Here is a 22,498-nt window from a genome sequence, read left to right as displayed (position 1 = left end):
AATATTGATGGGTTTGGCACATCAAGCTTTTATGTAAATTTATCAGAGATTGAATGTTGGCGGCGGGAGAGAAGCTTGCTAATGAAAACTGAATCTCTTTTATTTGAGCTGGTAAAGTACAGCACAGGTATGCTAAATGCCTTTTTTTTTTTTTTAGAAGGTACTGGGATTGAACCAAGCACCTCTGACTTACATGGGCTCATGGGCACTCAACCGAGCTACAGCCGCTCCCGTTAAGTTGCTTTGATGTAACAGACCAGTGTTAAGACAGTTCGGTCCCTTCAGTGTTTTCCCCTCAGGTACCTCATGTACCTCAGGTACCTCATGTACCTTAGAAAGGATGTTTCCCTATTAGGCAAAGTGAATTTATGAAGTAGTAATTCACTTTCCTCTTTTTACTCAAGAACAAGATGTAAGTGTCAATTAAAGTTACTGAGTGTGATACCCAGAGGCATCGCGTGGCCTGCGGGTGCCTGGTCGGGCTCCAGAGGGTGAGCGGGCTTCCTTCAGGGATTTCAGGCACGGAACACGGATCACAGGGGGCCGTCGCGGCCCAAGAAAAGTTGAAAGGAATCAAGAATAGACATCGGGGGAGAGGAGATGCTGCCGCTGGCCTTTTCTCCATGGCATCCCCAGTGGGCCTCGGCGGAAGTTCTCAAAGTGCCTGCTTAGGTCACACTGGGCATTTTAAACACAACCTCGTTTACAAACAAAGGAACGCACTTCGGTCTGGTACAGAAGGGAAGGAAGGGCCTTGTGCTAGCATGAACTTTGCTGAATTCTGGGAGAAGGCCCGACTCAGTGAACCCAATTCCCTGTGAAAGCGTGGCCCTAAGTGTTCAAATGAAGTTCCTGGCAATCCTTTTCATTAACAGTGGAGTAAGGCCAGCTGATTAAAGACACACCTGGTGTGAGGCGTTCAGAAAGTACCTGGGGATTTTAACCATGTACATGATGTCAACAGCAAAGAACAAGTATTTTTAAAAAAGCAAAGTCATAACATTTCCAAGTTAAATGAACAAAAAAACTATTATTTTCTATTTTCTATACCATTCAACACTATATATATAAACATCTGTATTTCAAAGCACTTGTCACTTACAAAGTGAAAGGTTTCGAAATGTTAGGCAAACATTTGCCAATTATTTTTTTAAAAGCAATACTCCTTTAGAATATTTCTCTTCCTTGTGCTTATAGTTGATGGCACAAATATCTCAAGTCAAAGTTTAATGCTCTGGAAAAAATCATAGTAGACAGGGGCTAAGTGCAGACATTAGCAGCTCCATTTTATAAACAAAGTTTCGCCCTTCCATTTTATTCCACTGCACCTCTCTGAAGGGTCCACGAAGATGATTCCACTTGCTATCTTGTAAAACATCGCTTTTTGGAAGGTCTTTGCACTGGTTACGGGGAAACTGAACCAAGACCTTGCTGCCACTTTCAGGGCCATTACGAACTGTGAAGCAAAACCAAAATATCAATTCATTCATTTTCCAAACTAGAAAAAAGCAAAGGTAAGTTCCACAACTTCATTCTACCACGAGCACAAAAATCTTGCCTGTCTTCCAACTTAAAAATTCTTGTTTTAAAAGTGCTTTTCAAGGGGAGCAGATATAGCTCAGTAGTTGAGCAACTGCTTCCCATGTAAGAGGGCCCAGGTTCGATCCCCAATACCTCCTAAAAAAATAAAAAATGAAAGTACTTTTTAAATTCAATATGCAAGGATTTACTAATTTACCAAGAAAGGATAAATACTTACGAATTACTGTCTGTACTATAAAAAGTAGGCAAGATAAATTTTAAAATATCCCTTTTTTTAATGCATTAATTTGATAATTTGATAATCTAATGAGTTAGTTATCAACCCTGCAGATTCAAAAGTTGTGATCCTGCAGGGAAAAATTCCTAACCAACACTCTTTCAATATATTTAAATTATTTAGAAAAGAACATCATACTAAAGTCTTAAGCCCTACAAATATAAATTTAAACCAGATAATATATATGAAAGTACCTATTAAAATGTCTGACTCATAGTAGGTGCTTAATAAAGGAACTTTCTTCACTGTTCCATCTCTTTAGCAACTTTAAGATCAGTTATTCTTTCCATATTTGTTATACATTTTTTAGGAGGTACTGGGGATTGAACCCAGGACCTCCTAATGGGAAGCAGGCCCTCAACCACCGGGCTACATCTGCTCCCCAATGAGAGTTGTTTCTCCCGTTTGTTGTTTTGTTTTCAGGTAGGACCACGGATCAAACTCGGGGCCTCGTGCATGGGAAGCAGGCAGTCAGCCACTTGTGCTCTGCTGATCCCCGTAGCAGTGCATTTCTAAAGTTAACTATCTTTAACCAATTAAGGGTTTGGAATGGCAGCCGCTACAATGCTGCTGGCAGTTTTCAGACTGTCTCCTAAGAAAATGTGTTGCCAAGCAGGACATTCACAGGCTTGGCTGAGTCGCAGCTGTCATGAGCACAGTGCCCATCAGTCCACTACGGGGAGGTGGACCTCAGCAGGCTGCAGAGCCCCAGGGGCCGCGTGCGGCGGTACCTGCGACGGCATAGTCCCCGTTGGGAGAGGCCACCGTGATGGCGGAGGCGTTGCCGATGCTCTCCACAGGCCCCAGGCCCACGTGGCTGCTGAAGCTCAGGACCTGCCACCCCATGACCTTGGCCAGCTGCTGGACGGCGTGCACCTGGTGCTGGGACATCTGCGGGTGGAGAGGGGCGGTCAGCAGTCCACGCGGACGTTGATGGCACCTGCCCGCCGTGCCCGTGGGCTGCCGGGGGTTTCCCTGCCGAGCACTGGGGACCCTCCTTGGGATTAGTCACTCCCGGGGGAGAGGCAGCCGCTAAAACAGCCCTGCCCAGCGCAGGCCCCGGACAGCCCCGGGCGCTTGGAGCAGCCCACGTGCTGCTCGTGGCCACTGGGCGGCCTCTTTGCCCTCAGCCACAGGGTAGGTTCAGGCGGGAGGGCGCTGCCTATTCCCTGACAAAAGGCCGTGGCCTCTCCACGTGGCTCTGCTCTCGAGGGCTCCTGGAGCCCCCGCCCGGCCTGAGGGCGAAGCACCCAGAGGCTCCTCGCAGCAGGTCACTGCACACGCACTGGTCGACAGCTCGGCAAACACTCCTGGAACCGGCCTTCTGAGCACGTTGCTCTGCCCACTAGTGCCGGACACGCGGGCCCTGGGGCGCGTCCTGCGGGGGCAGGCAGAGCGGCTCCCCTGCTGGTTCTCGCCGTCCGCTTCCAAGCCTGGCTCTCCAGATGCCCAATATCCCTCCAACATGCTTAGCTGGGCAAGGCCATGTCAGATGAATCAACCAAAGCCTGAGCTGCCACACCTCACACACACATTTTATTTACGTGGCACCGAAGAAGGAAATCCTTTACAAAGAAGTAAAGGATTGCTGCTTCTGGCGTGGTGAGCACCAGTAATTTTTTAAAATTTTCATGGAAAAAAATTCTATCTTGCAACACTACCATTTCAAAAACCAACTGTTTTCTCAAGATTCAGTGTCTCACTGGGTTATCAAAATTCCATGAAGGCAGGAAAAATACTGCTCTATGTAACAGATGAGGAAAGAAAGTCCAGAAATTTGCCCACACAAGTTTGTGGCAGAGCAAGAACTAAAACCCACGTCACCTAACACCTAGTCCAGTGCATTTTCTACATTGCCCCTTAATTTGAGGAGTTCTTTTTTAGGGTTTAAGATTAAAATATTCCATTTGTTGTTATGGAGAATGGCCATTATAATTTTGTATCTGATCCCCCTTTCTTTAGTTTCCTTGGTTTAACAATTCTCTACTCCCATGTGATCCTGGAGGGGATGAAAACCTGGGCAAACATGAGGAAAAAAAAAATTTGCTCGTATCAGAACTGGTCTGTCATCTTAAATACAAACTAGGTGGAAATAAGCCTAGAACAGTTTATCCACACTTTCAATTAACCAGCAGGTTACAAAATGTGCACTAGAAATTAAAATAAAATGTCAGGAAAAAACTTTCTTCCTCTTAAATACAATCTAATATTGTACGAAGTGAGGTTAAAGGCTTCTCTACAGAAAGAATTGCTGTGAATTTTCTCTGATGTGACAATGGTTTGAGATCCGTGGGAGAACGTGCTCAAGTACTTGGGGGTGAACTGTTACGTTGTGTGAAGTGTTAAGCAGACGGGGATGTACCCACACTGCCAAGAGAACTCGCACGCCGACGTGGAAAGCTGGCTGGTGGAGCCACCGGAGGGCAGGCCCCCGCTCGGCCACTGTTGTGTGGCCTCCTCTGTGTCGGTGAGGGGAGGGCTAGAAGGAGCGACAGAAGATGAAAGCTAACGTGCTGGCATCTGAAGATAGGTACCCAGAGCTACCTGATGAAAACGAGTTCAAAAGTCATGAAGAAACAGGGAGCCGACCCTCAGCCCAAGCAGGCTGGCCCCAAACCCCTGCTGTGAGGGACTGATTCCAGCACAGCCAAGCACCTGCCCACCTTTGCTGAAGGCGACCCAACAAGACGACCCGGCTCAGTCGAGCACCCCTTGTTCCTTCCCCCACTTTGTCACATTCTAACAAAACGGACTTTTCCTCATATTAATATAGTTATCGAAATCCCTTAACTTCACTTAGCTAGCTTTAGTTCAGAACACTAACGCACAAGGTGGTGATGAGAGGACGGGGCTCTAGACCGGCGCTGGGCTGCACCTCACCTGCGACAGAAGCAAGTCCTGCAGCTCCTGCTCCTGATGCGACAGTGTGATTACTCTTCCATCCCTGTGCACGACTCGGATCTGCTCGACCCCGATGTTCAGCTGAAGCTGAATGGACCTTCACAGACACACACGCACACGAAAAATCAGAGGCGCTCAAGTATCTGGCACAGTGCGCAGGCACTGAACCGTACCCTCCACTTTTACTCTACTCCGGGGCTTGCGGTGGGGACCTCCTGGGTTCAGCGACACCAGCGGGCGAGCAGGATGGCTGCAGGCCACACCGCATCAGCAGGAACCCGCCACCAGCAGGAAGGCGCCGCCTGCTCCCCCACGGCAGGCCTTGCACGGTGCCAGGGCCGCCCGCTGCCACTGCGGGGGGCAGGAGTGGGAACCGCATCCCAGAGGGGGCCGAGGGCGCTTCAACAACCCCGAGGCTTGGTCCCCAGGGCCCCCACAAAGCACTCAACGCCCCTCAGTCCAGACGCAGCCAGCATGGGGTGCAGGGGTCTTTCCTTATCAGATACCAGGGGCCCAGGGCTAGAGTTAACCCGAGGCCAGGTCATCATGTGGAGAGAGGCAAGGTGCACCCCTCCTCCTGAAACAATCAGCGAACACGCCAGAATGTGTACACCCCACGCTCATAACAGAAGAGGCAAACTGCCTCTTCCCAATCCACCTGTGGGCTTCTAGCATGTCCTTACAAGAAACTCAAAACCCCCAAATCAAGTAGTCCAGAGGAAAAATGGAAAAAGGCAGGAAAAAAAGCACTGCCTCCATCCACACTTGAAGGAAGCACATTTCTAACCAGACAACGTAAACACCAGCAACTGTCTACACAGAACTGTAATTCTGATGGATTAAACCTTCCATATTCCATCTTACAAAACTCAGACTTAAAGAAAAATACTTACAAACCTAAACAATTTTTTTTTAATTCTTTTTTTAAACAAGGGTGAGGGAACAGGAATTCTTATCACTGTGGGTGGAAACGTACTCATGAACCACTCTGAAGAGCCATCTGGTAACATCCAGCAACATTTTAACCGTCCTTATCCTCTGACCCAGAAATCCCACTTGCAGACTTTATCCTACAGACACGTGCACGCAGGTGCATGGTCCTTTTACTGGTACCCAAATCAAGGTTCACCAACAAAGGCTGATAAAAAGCCTCAGTATCTACAATGAAACACTCTCAGACTGTTTAAAAGAATAGGGTAAATCTATATGTACTGACAGGAAACTTATTCACCAATATAATATAATGAATGAAATGCACACTTGGGACTGACTGCTAATGGGTGTGGTGTTTCTTACTGGGGTGACAAAACTGTACACTTTTAATGTAAATTTTATGTTATGTGAATTGTATCTCAGTTTTTTTAAAAAAAGCACACAAAATAGTGTATAAAAGAGGCAGGTAGAACTAGGAGATCCATGCTAGTAACTGCACAGAAAGACATAAGAGGGACATAAAAGAAACTGTTAAGTGACTGCTTGGGTGGGGGGGCTTCTGAGAAAGACCGTACTTTCTAAATAGCAGCAGTTGATCCCAGCTGTCAGAGATGAGGGAAAGGGCTTCCACCACCTCCTTCTACCACCCCATCCCTCAATTCAAGGCTTTGTCATCACTAACCTTTCATCACACAAGTTTATAACATTTACACAGGGTCCTGTAACTACAATTCCCATAGTTGTTTGGGCTTATTTCTAAATGTAAACAATTAAATGCTGATATTTTCTTTTCCTTTTCCTTTGTACTACCTCTCTCAACTTTTTATTATGGAAAATTTTAAGTACAAACCTCCAGTTCATATAATCCCCTGACCTTAAGAACCGAACAATCAAGCCAAACTTACCTCATCTATACTCACCACCCACTTCCCAAACCCCCTGCCAACTGGCCCCAATGACTTTATCATTTCTTTAGGTATAGATAGGGGAAGAAAATTCTATGGTCCACTGTTTTTTCCTGGAAATTTAAAGACTTATTTTCTTTCCATTGTGGAAGCTTTTGTTTTTTATATTTGATTTTTTTTTTTTTTTACCATGTTCATGTACTTTTTCATCTAAAAAACATAGTGAATTAACACCTTCACATTAGAGAACAGCAATATGTATGTAATTTAACTCTATTCCTAAAAGTGGTAATTTTGTGTTTTGAGATGTGTTTTGCTTACTAAAAACCACAGACACTGGTTAGGTCTGTCTGAAATAAAGTGACTGATGCTTGAAAAACCAGCAACATCGCAGACCCTGATAAACGTGTTAGTGACTTTCTCAGATTGACTTGGGGAAGGGGACTCGCCTACATTCCATGAATTTCAGAGAGGCTCAAAAACATTCTCATAGCTACTAGCCAACTATATTCAAACGTGCTTTGTGAACACAGATCAGGTCACTGCATCTCTATGAACTGTGGGGACAAAAGCCATTTCTCCCCTGCAGGCAGTGTCGGCCTGGATTGAGTGATAGCCTGCATTAGACCCCAGATCACCACCAGCCCAGAGGGCAGACACCCCAGAGGGAGGGCTCAGGTTCTAGTATAAATGGTCCTACTTAGGCCAAATAACCTAACTTTACCGTTTTCAGGCAAGAAATTAAGAGCACCCTGAGTTCAAGGTTAGGCTTTTTTTTTTGGAGGTACTGGGGCTGGCGATTGAACCCAAGACGTCGTATGTGGGAAGGTGGCACTCAACCACCGAGCCACATTGGCTCCCGGGTTGCTGTATTTGTTTGCTTGTTTTTTTTGGTTTTGGGAACCAAACCCGGGACCTCCCATGTGAGAAGCAGGTGCTCAACTGCTTGAGCCACAACCACTCCCCTAGGAGGTTTTCTGCTCAGTGCTGGGGTTCTTTTTTTTACTGTAGCCCAAATAAGTGACATTTACCTCATACAGACAATTTTAGATATTTTTACCTCTGATTCTTATAAATACTCTATAGTCGTCGTAAGTTACTGGAATATTATGACACCCTAGCGAAAATCAAAAGCTTGATATAATCATTCAGCAATCATCCACGGGTAAAAGGCAATGTACATGCATACCTTTTATATTTGACACTTACTTGCATATTTGTTCATAACCTTGGGATGTGATCAAAACTTTCACACTAGATTCATAAACATCATTAATATTTGACCAGTGGGCCTGTATCTGAGGATCCTCAATGCGACTTGCTAAGCTGTCAATGGTTGCAGCAGTTCTTGTAAATAAAGAAAAGAATTTTAAAAATTGTTTCAGTCACCATCTAAAACGATAGAATTATAATCATTAATCAAGTTTATGAAGATTTGAAAACCAGGTGGCTATTTTTAGAAAACAGCACCATTGAAAAGCAAAGACTTAAAGAAAAGTCAGATGTAGTGGGAGAACCTCTTTCGAGCTGCTCTAATGCACTGACTCACGCTCACACAAAAATTCATGGCAGGTTTTTACCTTTCAACTCCAACCCTCATCTCTCACTCAGGAGAGCTTATCTTCCAGGGTGGAAGATACAAATCTTTCATAAATGTCAATCCTTGAGCCTTGGTAACATGACTTGGGATATACTTCTGAGATGTAATTACTGAGATCCATTATTGTAATGGAATCATAATCATGTCCAGGAGACGCTAGAGAGACCTTTTACACAATTAAAACCTTATACTCCAAAGATGGCAAATATGATAAATACAAATGAGAAGATTTATCAAGGGTTCATTATGTGCCAAAGACTGTAGTAAGTGCTTTCATGAATTATATCATTTACTCTTACTAACTCTGAGATAGGTAATATTACTATTTGCATTTTCCAGAAGAGGAAAAAAGAAGTTCAGCAATGTTAAGTAACTTGCCTGAGGTCACACACTCTAAGCCGGGTACAAAACCCGGAAGTCTACCCCAGAGCTAGTCATCTTGCCTTTTCATCTTATAGGTGCTTATCAGCAGCCACGCTTTGAACCAAAACATTAATCACCTAAATTAACAAACTATTGCAGGCCTTCAGTTTCTAATGATCTGACTCTAGCACTTCAATGGAAAGTGACAGAAAAGCCTGAAAGAAAATGAAAAGAAATGAGCACAGTCACTGGGGACAAGGGGTTTTACAGACACTGGTTTAGGATTCCCTTTTTTACAACACTTCTGTCCTCGTACTGGTTTTTTCAATCCATTTTTAACTTTTTTTCCTTTATCCTCAATTTGGTTTCCTGTATCTTTGAATTTCCTACAGCAGAGAGGTATGTATATGAGAATGTTCGTCTCAGCACTACATACATCAACAAGCTGGAAATGAAAAAAAATCTAGCATTTAAGAATTGGTTTTAAGAATTCATGGAATATTCACGTAATAGGATATTACATAGCTATTAAAATATTTTCAAAAGGCTTTTAATAAAAGATAAAAATAGTTCGCAATATGTTATATGATGAAGGCAGGATATAAACTGCATGATCCCAGATTTGTTTAAAACAAAACAAAAGAAACCACCCACTGTAACATGCATCAAAATAGATTAGCATATTAATAGTAGTAGTTTCTGCCATGATAATATATTTTTATCTTCATCACACTTTTTATATACTGGAATATTATTTCTATAACTAGAGAAAAAAAAGAAACATTTGGAAGCTCTGTGCTTCCAAAACTATACTTTATAAACTACTAGCCTGAAATTTATAATGCTCTGAAGTTATTAATAATTCTAGCCCCTCAGTTACTTCAGGGAATATTTAATTTTATGGACAATCAGAAATTTGCAAGACTAACAATATACGCAAGTAACAGCTTTTATAACTAAAATGTATAAACGGAAAGTAACAACATTAACCTATCATCTAATATTTTGTTTACAAAAGAACTTCTGTATACTTTAATTCAGTCCCAAGACTAGGCTCCCGTTCCCTCAAGCAACAGAATAAACGGAGGGCCACAGACAGGAAGGGCCTCCCCGAGTTGCCAAGCCCGGCAAGGCCCTGGCTTAAGCACAACTTTCACTTTAAATTCCTTGCTCCGTCACTGCACCATGCTATTTCTTCTAACAAGTTTTCCTAACTCATTTTATAAAAAGCTGAAGGACCTATATTTCCTTCTAAGATGGTGGGCTAATATGATAAATAGATGACCATATTAATAGGGGGAAAAAAAAGGGAAATATCCATAAAACAGCAGGGCGCCCATGCCTGAAATGCTTGAGTTTCAGAAATACTAGGCTCAGTCATTAATAAGTAAAAACAGACCTATTCACCAAGTTCCAATAATAAAATAGAGCACATCTGAAAAAGATACACTTGTGGCCAAACATGCCAATTTCCATTTAAGCAATGTGTATGGAAGAAAGAAAAGGAGCTCTGGCGCTTTGCTGGCTTAGCAGAAACCCGGTGTTGCTGCTTGTCCGCAGTGTCGTCGCCAGCAAGCGAGGCCGACACTGTCGCGCACGCACAGAGCGTGGACTAAATGGGTCAGCGCGCGAGGACGTTCCTTCCAAAGCCCCCCAAGTTACACTGTAAGGAGGGCTCAAATCAGCCCAGGACGGGCAGCTGAGGGAACCGCGATGCCCCAGCTACAGCCGCCAGCCCCAGGCTCAGACTCTGGAGACAGTGCAGCAGGCCAGCCACCGACACTACGGCCACAGGCTCTTCCACGGCAGCCCCCTCCTCTCTCTGGAAAAGAAAGGTTAAAGCATCCAAAAAGAAAAATACATGAAGTAAATAATAGAAGAAAAAGAACTTCAGTTATAAGAAAAACAGCAACTCTGTTCATCCTTACCTACTCCTCAGAAAAATATGCTTTGCTTGTTTAATTATTTTTTCCAGAAGCCCTTCACTGGACTGTAATGAATTAATTTCATTTTTATCAAAAGCTTGAGGACCTGAAAGTCTCATTCTCTTGTGGCCAAAAGGTGCACTTGCTGGATGAGGCATCGTGACGGAACTCAAGGTCTGTTTATGAAACTAAGAAAAACAGCCATTTTAAATGACCAGCACCACATGGTAAGTAAATGCTACACAATACTCAACTTAGCACAGCTCACACTTTGGAAAACATCAATGTACTTGAACCACTGGTAAAGGCAATCCTGGCACACAGATACATGTATAACAAGAGTTTGTTGAGAGAAGGGTTCCTCTCAAATTATTTTTATTTTAAACGTTTTAAAATAATATACTTCTCGTCAACAAAACATATGCAATCATTAAGTTATTCCACTGCACCCCAGACTAGAGGGTTCCAAACACGGCAGCCTATCAGAACCACGCGAGCTTTTTAAAAATACAGATACTTGGGTGCCAAGGGAATCAACTGAAACAGAATTTGGGGTGGGAGTGGGGGTGAGGCTGAGGCTGGAATAGATGCTCCTATGAAGCTCCTCAAGGGATTTCTGAAAAGTTTGAAATTAGCCTAAACTGTCAGCTGGCACTCTGCAAACAGGTCTGGAGGACCGAGAGTAGAGTATGTCCTGAAGTAGCCCAACTGTCCAGCTCACAGTCTCCGGGCAGGCATTTCCCTGATGCCCCAAACAAAATCCATGCCTCTTCCTCTGTGCCATGTAGTATGTTTCTTGCATCTTGTGTATTTCTCTCACTAGAAAGTAGGCGTGGGAACAGGGACTGTATTCTCATTACCTCTGTATGCTGCCCCCAGCCCCAGCACATAACAAGGATTGTTCAAATCACAGTCAGTGAATACTGTGGCTATGCAAGTAATCAAGACTCAGCAGAGAGGAAGCTTGTGCATAATCTCTGCCCTGGATATGCTTACAATGTAAGGAAGAACTTTATTTCATTACCTCTCTGATCAGCAGGTGCAAATTATGTTCCAGGACATAAAGATGGTCCTCTGGAATTAGCTTCTCAGTAGCAAATTTCTGGGATTTCTTATCATTTGAGGAATGGCACAAAGAAATAGATAACTGCAAGCCTATTTATAAAAAGAGGTACAACAGATGCAAATAATTTAAAATATGAAATGGCACAGTCTTCATAAAGTATATCAGAGTCTATTACTAGATACATTCTGAATGTGAATTCATGATCTGCATTAAAATTATTCATGATTATTAAAATGACTGCTCATGAATATAAAAACTACCATGTATTTTAACAATTGAATTCTGTTGGCCTACAATGTGTCACTTGCCCTTGAGCTATGGCAAGCTAAAGACAGATGAAGAGAAGCTAAATGTTAATTTGTTTCTTCCTGCCTTTAGAATTACAAACAAAAAACAAAAGTTTATTTTTAAAACACAAAGCTGCTATCTGCTAGTTGCTATCTACTCTTCCCTGCTCCCAGGAGAGGTAGGATGGAATTTTTCATTTCTAAAACCCATTCCCTTGACAAGACCTAAGAACAGAATCCTCAGAATTTTTATAAAAAACATGTACAGCAGCTAATTACAAATTGATCTCCAGGTAAGTTCAACTGCCTTTGAATAATATAATTACAATCCTATTTCCACAAATTTAGGATCATAGCTATTTTCTGACTGACATTTCATTTAGACAGGATCCCTGAGAAGTCTCCCACAAAGGATGTTAGCAGAGACACGTGAAAGCAATCATTGCTGAAGGGTTGCCATGCCAGTGAAAAAATTTAACATATTTTTTCTAAAACCCAAGAGATACAACTTTTACTGATCCCCTAACACAACTGTCTTGTCTTTTTCCCAGGTCACAAAGTCCTGTTTAAAAATCTCTAAATATTACGGCCTCTCTTACTTGGAAAGGGCTGAGAGATAATCTGGTTTTTCACCACAATGTGAGGGATCTGCGATTTAATCTGAACAGCTTCCCGAGAGAGCTGCGCAAATATTTCTTTACACAAGAGAACATTTTGTGCCGCTTCTAATTTCGTCTGCCAATGTGGTGAACCTGAGAAACAAAAAAATATATGTATATATCAGTTATCTAAATAGATGAGCATTAACTAGCTTAAATGATGATCGGAATACATACAACAACGTTCATAAAACACTCTATTAGAGTACATCCTTTCCAAAATATAAAATTCTCATCCTTATACACAGAGAAAACTGGTAAATAAGTTCAATCTTAAAAAAAAAATTGCAGTCATTCGTTGAGTCATTAATTAACAAATTTCAGCATCTCAAAAGGCTATAAAAGTATATTTCCTACAGTTCTTACTCCAAAGCACCTATTTTTCCTATCTATATTTATCTTCAGGTCTTTCCAAATGTACGCTCAAATAAGACCAGCAGTTAGAAGACAGCATAACTGTACCTGGTTTGGATTTGGGTAAAGGTCTTCTGAAGAGGTTAACTGTGCCAAGATCACCTATGTCTGGAGCCTGTTTTTGAATTGAAACCTATGACAATAAAAACATGAAAAAAAAAAAAAGTTTAGCAAATTAGCTTTTGAGCTATTAGTAAGAAATTACTGAGAAATATTTTGACAGATACCTTGATATATGCAGATCCCTCTAAATCACTTGGAATCTGGACATCGAGGGGGCAGTAATCGTCTGGTATCTTCTTATCCAGATCAATATCTGTATTCTTTATTACTTCAAATGTCCCATGATGGGGAAAGAGAGACCCTAATCGAGTATTAAAAACAGAAAAATAAAAACGTTACCTCAATTTAGCATACATTTATTAAGCACATAACAACACTTTACAGACACATCGATTAACCTAAATTAAGTTCCACCAGAAACGTATGTTACAGAAAACGGGGGAGAAGTTGTTAGTAAATGGAAGAGGCAGAGGAAAAGAGCTCTTCACCTAAAAAATAATGCTCCTTAGTCTAACAGTATCATCAAAATATGATGCAACAGGAATTTTGATAAAATGGATCTACTTCTAGAAAACACCTTCTCAGACTTAAAGCTCAGGTATTAATTACCTCTGGAGCTCAGCCTTTGTCGTAAGTTGCGTGAAGTGTTCTGAGTCCAGGAACAGAAAAACAAAAGGATAGTACACGCATCATTTTCTTTTCAACCAGTTCCAAGCTTTTTATGTGATATGTTTCTGTATAGTTCAGAAGTTTGGGTAAATTGCTCCAAGCCACTGAGTTATGTGAATGGGTGGCTAAATGTATAAATGTTAAATTTTATAGTGAGGGAAGATTTAACAGAACCCTATTCTAACCATGAGTGACTGTCCTAATTACCTGCTGGACAGAACTTAAATGTGCAGAGCCAGAAACCACTGCCCACAGATCATCTATTAAAATATAGGAGAGGCTATACCATCTTAAATTCATATTTGCAATGGAATTTTACCTTCAGCAGTCAAAATTCCCTACTTCATGTCAACGCTAAGGCAGTTCGCGTCTCCGGTATTTGACCTCACCACCTCAATTTACCTTGCTTTGACTTTAGGATGAGAGCTTGCTCTAGCAACTGACTCCCTTTTAGAAGATGCCAACTTCCGAAGCTAAGTTTCAAAGTACTTTCACATGCACTATCTCATTTAATCCTTACTATCTACCAGGAAGTACTCTTGACTTCCTTTTACAATTGAGAAGACAAAAGCTAAATGCCAAGAGTACAGAGAAGGTAAAGGGACTCAGAGGCGCCTGATTCAGGCACTCTTGACTCCAGGCTGAGCTCGCGTTGCTCCACAGTTGTCAGCTCAATGATCGTGCCATGGCTCTTTTCCATTCTTTGGCATTCAAGGTTTTTACCCCATGGACTGTGACCTCCTAAACTGTTAATTTATAGCTCCTCTGAGCAGTACTCAGCAACTTACAAGACATTCCTTTCATTATCTTGAGAAACCTGCTACCACAGCTCAACAACAAAGAATTAAAAGCTCAACTAAGACACCACTTCAAGATCATCAAACTGATAATAATCCAACAAAATGGACGGCTTAAGCTAATGCACAGCTTTGGTTAAATGTGAAGAAGGAAGGCACAGTGTTCTCCGTACCCTCTTACTTCAGCCAGGAAGTGAACACAGTTTAGCAGGCTAAAGGAGAGAAAAAGAAAATAACAAGGAAAGGTAAAAGTAGTTCCTATCACTCTTTATTCTATTCCCAGTTTCTAAGGATTACACACCCTGGTTGAGGATTCTAGTCCCACCTCCTATTTCTGAACAAAATGGCTATTACAGCTCCAGACGTGTTCGCACATAAATCCTATCTCTGAACTTTCTGCTAAATGTACCTTAGGTATATTTAGGTTTTCAATTTGAATCAATTGAAAAGTTTTAAAATTGAATCTAGACTATTTACATATGGCTGTGAGAAAAGTGATTTTAATTCCTTCAGGCTTATGTGTACAGAAATTAACATTTCCAAATCTAACATGTAACTGAGGATATATTATAGAAAAATACGCAATATTATAATCAGTCTTGCATATATTCCCACAAAACACATAGAAGTTTTTTTTAAAACCATTATCTGTACCTGCACTTCTGTAACTCAGATCACCAAGAATTTTATCTCCAACTTTTCTAAGTTTCCAGTGTTGCCTTAATCTCAAAAGTTCAGAGTTGAAGTCTCTTTGTAGCTTATTTTCTTGGTTTTCAGTAACTGATTTAGTCAATCTTTCTGCTCCTTTCAGTAGGATTTGTGCTGCTCCAGCAAGTGACTTCTTTTTAGACATCAACTGCAACGTCTGAGGATTCTACCGAAAACAAGACAAAAGCATAGTTACGGATTTTTTAAAAATGACTTTAAAATTACTAATTTTCTCGACAATAAAATACCAACTCAAAGAAAATTTAAACATTAACAAGAAGGGGATAAAAGCGTACATTAACAACATGGTTTTTTAAAGCTAGTGTCGCACCGTTTCTTGTTGAAGTCCGCCCGCAGTGGACTGTGAGGCTGCCCTGACCTCCCGCCTTCCCACACCCCTGACCAGAACTCAAAATCTATGTATTACGTATATGTAGATACTCACAATCACCACTAATCTGCTTATTTCATTAAACAGAACACACTTCCAAAAGCCCTGTTTAATTTTTTAAAAAGTTTTCTGGCTCCAAGAGACAAAATTATGTGTTTCATAAAAATGTTAATACTCTTCTAATCATGTCTGAGACACTAATTTCAAGAAGTTCCTGGAAACTCACTGGAAAATAGTATGCAACAGTGAAAACAGCCATGGGCTACGCCTGAGGGGCTAGAACTCTATCTAGTCCCGGCTCTCTAACAGCCAGCGTTACAACAACCTGAAAGCAACACGAATCTTCCCCACCTCAGTCTTGTCTCTCTAAAAGGAAGGAAGAAGACTCGGTGAACTCTAAGGTGTCTGCCAGCACGATACTCTAGATTTTCAGATTAGAAATTATCATGCCATTATACTCATTTAATTTTATCTGCACGTGGTTTTCTACATTCATCACTTCCTCTCTGTGCCACTAGCTCAGTCACGGTTCTACCCTGTTTTCCTGGGATCTCCCAAGTCGCCTCCCTAATTCAGGCTATTTCTTTACCAATCCATCCCTCTCCTGCTTCCCTTTCACTTCCCAATGTTCAAAAATTGAATACATTGTTCATCAAATCTCAACAATTCTACCAGTCTTTTAATGGCCTCCAAATTTGACCTTTCTAACTTCTCTAACCAGGCATTTTTAAAAATTTAAAAGGTAAAACTTTGATAATTAAAGGATGAAGGCCACCCTTGCTCTATTTTAGCTATGTCATTAAATTAAGGTCAGGTTATTTAATCTCTCAACTGTAAAAATAAGGGTTGTTTTAAGGACTGAGTTAATATACGTAATGGTCTTTACGTATTTAAAGATTTAAAATAAATCTTTAAAAAAATATATATATACGTAATGGTCTTGAACAGTGCTTGGCATACAGCTCTTCTGCAAGTACTAGCTGCTGTTAACATCACTATCAGGCTCACAACCTAATGAACAGAGAAACACGTGAGGGAGTAACGTGGACTAGAGCAGGTGGAGGGACTCGGTGCGGGCTGCCCTGGAACAGCTCGGAAAATGGGCAGGAAAGCCATCCCTGGGGCTGCTCTCAAGGACTCCCCTGCCTGGAATAACAGCCGCACAGCGCTTCCTGAAGACGCACTGGGTGCAGGTGCTGCGCTGAGGGCTTTCCGTGCACCGTCCAGCTGAGTGCTCACCAAACTCCTGAGGGAGAGTTTTAAAGCCTCCAACCCTCATTTCACGTGAGGAACCAAAGGCACAGAGGGGCTGACGTGCCACCCGCGGGGAGCGAGGCTGGCTCTCCTCACCCGCCCTCCACCGCCCTTCAGGGCCTGGCTCAGGGGTGGCTTCCCTGCAGCTCTTCCTTTTGCTTACTCCTCATTGTCTCACTCTGACAACATCATTTCTAAGTATAACAATGATAGCAGCTAATATTTATAGAGCGGCTATGTGCCAGGCACAGGGCTAACAGGTTCACAGGCAGTAACCGTGCTGTTTCATTTTATTTGCTCAATAATTACTTACTGAGCCTCTGCTATACCCCAGGCACACTGCCTGGCACTGAGGTTATGGACAGACAAGACCAGCAGGGTTCCTGTTCTTTGGAGGCTAACACTCTAGTCCTGACAATAAATCTGCATCACAGAGGGGAAAACTGAGGCTGAGAGAGAGAAAATAAGGTGCTCAGAGCCACACAGCTAGTGAGGGCAGAGGTAGCGTTTGAACCCAGGGCCACTGACTTCAAAGGCATTTTACCATCACATTCTTCCGTGACATATTACAGACCAAGGACCCAGGCTGAAACAACTTGTTAAGACTGGGGAGCCTTTTATAATAAAATGATATGTTGTACATAAGGAGAGACAGGTTTATGCCTTGGTTCTGGACTGGTTAGTCTTTAAATCATAATCTGGACTTAATTTTGCAAGAACAGAAAGAGAACAACAGGCACACAGTCTAAAAGATAGTCCTGGGACTTAATGAAATTATACCATTATTCAATTAAAGCCCACTAATTTTTTTTTGGGGGGGGGGTTGAGTAATGAGCATTTATTTAGGGCTTACATGGGGCCCACATCCTCAGCATTGGAAGAAGAGACTGTATTTTCCTAGCTTGGTTGTCTGTGCTCACAACAAAATGAAAGGGGTCTTTCATAATGCATGTTTATGTGCATTTGGGGAAAGCTACAACTTCTAAAGAATGCAGTGTTACAATATTTAATGATCAGTTACCAGTTCACAGGGATTGTTGCTGCAATCTGGGGAGGGGGAAGAGCGGAAAGGATTGGGGGAGAAAATGCAACGTCGTACAGGCTACAAGCATCCTCATCTGATCAAACTGGCACGTTTAGAAAATTAACCAGGCATTGAGCTGGGACGGGGACATCTTGCCTTACCCACTGAGCACAGCAGAGAAAGAAATTGGGGAAAGGAAATGAAAAGCCATAAAGAAATTGGGGAAAGGAAATGAAAAGCCTTATGTGAAAAGTCTTGGAAAAAGCAAAATACACCAACCAACCAAAAAAGCCCACCCATTTTATTATACCTGTTTTGGAGGAAGTGCATCTTGAGAAACTGGGTCAAGAGTCATAAATTTTTTATCCCTGACAATACTGAGGACGTCATAGAGAACACACATCTCTGTCAGGGCACTTCTCAGGTTGTTCCTCACGGAGTCCCAAGGCCACAGGGAAGGCTGAAACTTTACCAGCCCTAAAAAAAAGAAAGGAAAAAAAGGGGGGGGGGTGGAGCAAATATTAGTTACGTTGAATAAAAGATAGAAAGCTCATTTAGAGGCTTAAAAGTAATAAAAGAAGAAATGAATGATTTTTATTTCAAATTGCTCCCTCTTCTTTTATCCCATTCTCTCCATTCTTTCTTGAATCTTTAACATTTACGTTACCATTCTTACAATGGCAAAACAAATACGTGTAATTTCCATGGGTTAAATCTATCATTACAACATCGCAGGTGCATTCAAAAAACTTCTTAAATTTATTGAAGACTTTTTAATGATCCTTTTTTCCTCGGCTTTTTTTTCCATGAGGGAAATAGAGTTTATTTTTATGTGTATTTAAGTGTTTGTTTAATTGTTGTGGAATAAAGAAGTATATTTTCCTCAGCTTTTAAAACTTGAATTGTAGAAATTTCCAAACCACAGAAGTTACAAAAATAAACTATTATGCCATCATTCAGATATTAAAACATGCTCACAGTAGGAGTTCAAATCATTTATTTAAAGAGAAAAACAGTGAACGCTCTGCTTCATTCCCGACCGCCAATTTTCTCCCTCCTAGGAGGTGGTCAGGATTAACTGCTGGTGTGTGTATTTCCCAACATTCTTCTGTGCATCTTTGTCCATACACTCCCGTTTCTTTTTATCAGTTTTTCCCCCCACCTAGTATTACATCTTAGAGACACTTCCATGCCAGCACATACAGTCCGACTTACTTCTTTTTAGCACTGTGTGACACTCTGGAGCACGAATGGACAGTAGCTTAGCCATTCTCATTTACGGGACATGCACATTGCTCCCAACAACGTTCACCTCTTGAGCGCACTCTTAACCCTGCTATTAGTGGTCAAAAGACACGCAGATTTTCAATTGTGATACATACTAAACTGCCAAACTGTCTTCCAAAAAGGCTCTACCATTTCATATTCCCAACACTGAATATGAAGAATCTTTTAAATTTATGCTAATTTTATGTATCTTTCTATTAGAGAGACTGAGCATATTTTACATGTATCAGCTTCTTAAGTCCCTACTCTGTGAGTTCACTGTTTACATCTGTGGCCATTTTTTCCATTGAGATGTAGTTTTAAGTTTGAAGGAACTCTCTGAATGGTAGTTGGGTGTCATGTGTTGCAAATACTTTTCCCAGTCTGCCATTTATCTTTTTATTTATGGTATCTTTTCTTATTATTTTTTTAGTTGACAAAATCAATACATTCCTTTTAACTTCTATTTCCTGTCTTGCTTTAGATCTCTCCTACTCTCTCAAAGATAATTACTCTTCTAATATTTCTTCCAATATTTTTGTTTTATTCTCTTCATTTGGCATACCCAACTTGGTGAAATTAATTTTTGTGAGATATGAGTAATATTTACCACTTTCCCCCTAAATGGATCCCTAATTGTCCTAACACCACTGGCTTCAAATGTTATCTTTAAATGTCTTATTTATGCAGGGTCCGCTGCATAAATAAATCGCGTATTGTGAACATATTTTATCCCTGACAATAAAGAGAAATTAGAAATCACATTGTTTCTATAAATGCCTCCTAACCTCCCTCTTTCCGGTTTTGTTTTCTCTATAATTCATTTACGACATCGCATCCGAAGTAATCTTTTAAAGATAAAACCATCTCTGACTCAACCCGAACCCTCCGAAAGCTTCCCGCTGCCCGCAGCACAGGCCCGAGGCCCCGGCCCGCCCGCCGGCCTCGTCCCGCCTCCGGTCAACGCCTCCCCGCCTCGGCCGGTGCGGCCGGCGTGGACCGCGTGGACGGCGTGGACGGCGTGGACGGCGTGGACCGCGTGGCCGGCGTGGACGGCGCGGGCGCGCGGCCTGACCCCGGCGCCACCACGAGCGCGCGCGGGCAGAAGCGCGCGGCCTGGACCTTCCCGCGCGACGGGCCCGGCGCCCACGCACGGGCGAGCGCGCAGGAGCAGCGCGCGGCGGCCTCACCTTCCTCGTCGTCGCGGTCGGCGCCGGGCCCCGCGCCCGCCCAGTCCTGCGCGTCGCCCTCGGCCGCCGCCGCCTCCTCCTCCTCGGAGCCGGAGCCCTGGCTGAAGTCGATGCGCTGCGCCAGGCGCGCCAGGTTCTGCGACATGGACAGCGGCTGCAGGTACGTCTCGGTGCCATCCAGGCCCACCTCCTGCACCTGCTTCTCGCAGGCCGACTCGATGCTGATCCGCACGGCGCGCGCCCCGGACATGCTGGCGGCGGGGCCGGGGCCGGGGCCGGGGCGGGCCGGGGTCGGGACCGGAGCCACCGGGCCGCGCCGGCCCTCGGGAAGCGGCGGAGGCCAGCGGCCTTCCCAGGAGGCAGCGCTGCGTCCCCGGCGTCTCGGAGCACTGCGCAGGCGCGGCCTCTGCGCGCGCTCCCGGGGGCGGAGAGCGCAGGTTCCGGCCAGCAGGGGGCGGGGGAGAGCGCAGGTTCCGGCCAGGGGGGGGCGGAGAGCGCAGGTTCCGGCCAGCGGGGGGCGGGGGAGAGCGCAGGTTCCGGCCAGCAGGGGGCGGGGGAGAGCGCAGGTTCCGGCCAGCAGGGGGCGGGGGAGAGCGCAGGTTCCGGCCAGCAGGGGGCGGGGGAGAGCGCAGGTTCCGGCCAGCAGGGGGCGGGGGAGAGCGCAGGTTCCGGCCAGCGGGGGGCGGGGGAGAGCGCAGGTTCCGGCCAGCGGGGCCGCGCAGGGCAGCGGGGACGGAGATCCAGGACTAGGACGTCGAGACGTCCCCCCATGGGACACCCTGAATTTAAAGAAACGAGTGGGTCCCTAGACCTTAGCAGTGAGAGCCCCTCGGACAGTGCTGAGATTTGGGGGCTTACACCTCAGTCTGAAGACCTAAGTCTAAATTAATACGGGGCGTAGTAGGAGGAAAGCAGTTTGTTGTGCTTATTACTGCGTATAGCTGTATTGTGTAATTACTCATCTGGCTTCCCTGTAAGTTGTAAACCCCAGAATTTCAGCATGTTCTACATATATTTTGTTGTTGCTGCTGCTGAAAGAATGAATGGATGAATATTCAGTAAAGGCTAATATTAAAAAATTTAAAAAAAAACACCGAAAAAGGTGTTCACAAAGGAAAAGGGTATTTTCTGACTCTAAAACTCAAATGAGCAGCAGAAACTTGACAGTGCTTATTTGGCCTGCTCAAGGAAGATAAAATTTATTGATTCATTCCGGTAAAAAAAAAATTGGGCTTCTAGGAAAAGTCAGGCACTGTGCAAGGTGCTAGTGAAAGAAGACAGAGCACACATGGTGCCTGCCATCAAGAATCGTACAGTCTTGGGGGAGAAATAAGCTTTAAAAATTACACTGCTAATTCATGGTAATCGTGATACTCATGGTAAGTGCTACAAAGTATTACAGGATTTTGATGGTATGCAAAATCTGGTTGCCTAGATGTAAGCTTTTTTGATGCATGATAATAGGGGGAAAGGTGGGATACTGAGCAGGTGCATGATGAGAATGATAAGCAATGTTGGGAAAACCGTTTGGGACTAGATTATGGAGGAACTTAAATTCTAAACTAAAATGTTTCTAGGTCCTCAGAAGCCATGGAAGGTTTTTACCTTGGCAGTGATTTTGACCAGAGCTAAGTTTTAGGAAGATTAATCTGTAATATGGATTAGAAATGGGAAAAGAAAGAAAGGGCAGAAGAAACAGCTGGGGTTTATTACAAATGAGAACAGTGACTTTGGGTGTGGGTTGTGGAAGGTATAGTCAAGAACTATAGAGGGGTAAGTGGACGTGGCTTAACTGATAGAGCATAAGCCTACCATATGGATGGTCCAGGGTTCAATACCCAGGGCCTCTTGACCGAGGTGGTGAGCTGGCCCACGCACAGTGCTGCGGCACGCAAGGAGTGCCATGCCATGCAGGGGCGCCCCCGCGTAGGGGTGCCCCACATGCAAGGAGTGTGCCACACAAGGAGAGCCGCCCCACATGAAAAAAGCACAGCCCACCCAGGAGTGGCACGACACACATGGAGAGCTTACGCAGCAAGATGATGCAACAACAAAAAAAAGAGACGCAGTTCCCAGTGCTGCTGGATAATGCAAAGTGGACGCAGAAGAACACACAGCAAATGGACACAGAGAGCAGACAACAGGGGAAAGGGGAGAGAAATAAATAAAATAAATCTTTAAGAAACAAAAGAACTATGGAGGAACCAGTAGAGGTTTGGATTTGGGGGATCAAGGGAAATTGATTAAGAAAAAATAACCATTAG

The 22,498-nt window shown here is 43.4% G+C and overlaps 1 protein-coding gene and 1 long non-coding RNA gene across 5 annotated transcripts in view; one reads left to right on the top strand and one right to left on the bottom strand.

Moving 5' to 3' along the window:
- Positions 1-1,010: 1,010 nt before the first annotated feature.
- MED17 (mediator complex subunit 17) lies at positions 1,011-20,610 on the bottom strand. 2 transcript variants are annotated; one of them, XM_004475532.4, is made up of 12 exons: positions 20,235-20,610; positions 18,089-18,255; positions 15,056-15,275; positions 13,100-13,236; positions 12,921-13,005; positions 12,399-12,551; positions 11,471-11,601; positions 10,450-10,634; positions 7,768-7,905; positions 4,700-4,817; positions 2,551-2,710; positions 1,011-1,456 (listed from the first exon to the last, which is right to left on the bottom strand). In XM_004475532.4, the coding sequence occupies exons 1-12, from the start codon at positions 20,482-20,484 to the stop codon at positions 1,245-1,247; spliced, it is 1,956 nt and encodes a 651-aa protein (XP_004475589.2). In that variant the 5' UTR covers positions 20,485-20,610; the 3' UTR covers positions 1,011-1,244. The 2 variants fall into 2 exon arrangements, with proteins under 2 accessions (XP_004475589.2, XP_058145339.1); XM_058289356.2 differs by lacking the exon at positions 20,235-20,610 and adding an exon at positions 18,994-19,063.
- LOC131276320 (uncharacterized) overlaps positions 20,257-22,498 on the top strand; it is a 37,207-nt gene continuing 34,965 nt past the window's right edge. For all 3 annotated transcript variants that reach the window (XR_011647605.1, XR_009183816.2, XR_011647606.1), the window contains exon 1: positions 20,257-20,394. This is a non-coding gene — a long non-coding RNA (uncharacterized lncRNA). The remainder of the gene's footprint in view (positions 20,395-22,498) is intronic.

This window comes from Dasypus novemcinctus, chromosome 27 (assembly GCF_030445035.2).
Source record: "Dasypus novemcinctus isolate mDasNov1 chromosome 27, mDasNov1.1.hap2, whole genome shotgun sequence".
Taxonomy (NCBI): domain Eukaryota; kingdom Metazoa; phylum Chordata; class Mammalia; order Cingulata; family Dasypodidae; genus Dasypus; species Dasypus novemcinctus.
This window is presented reverse-complemented; position numbering and strand designations above follow the sequence as displayed.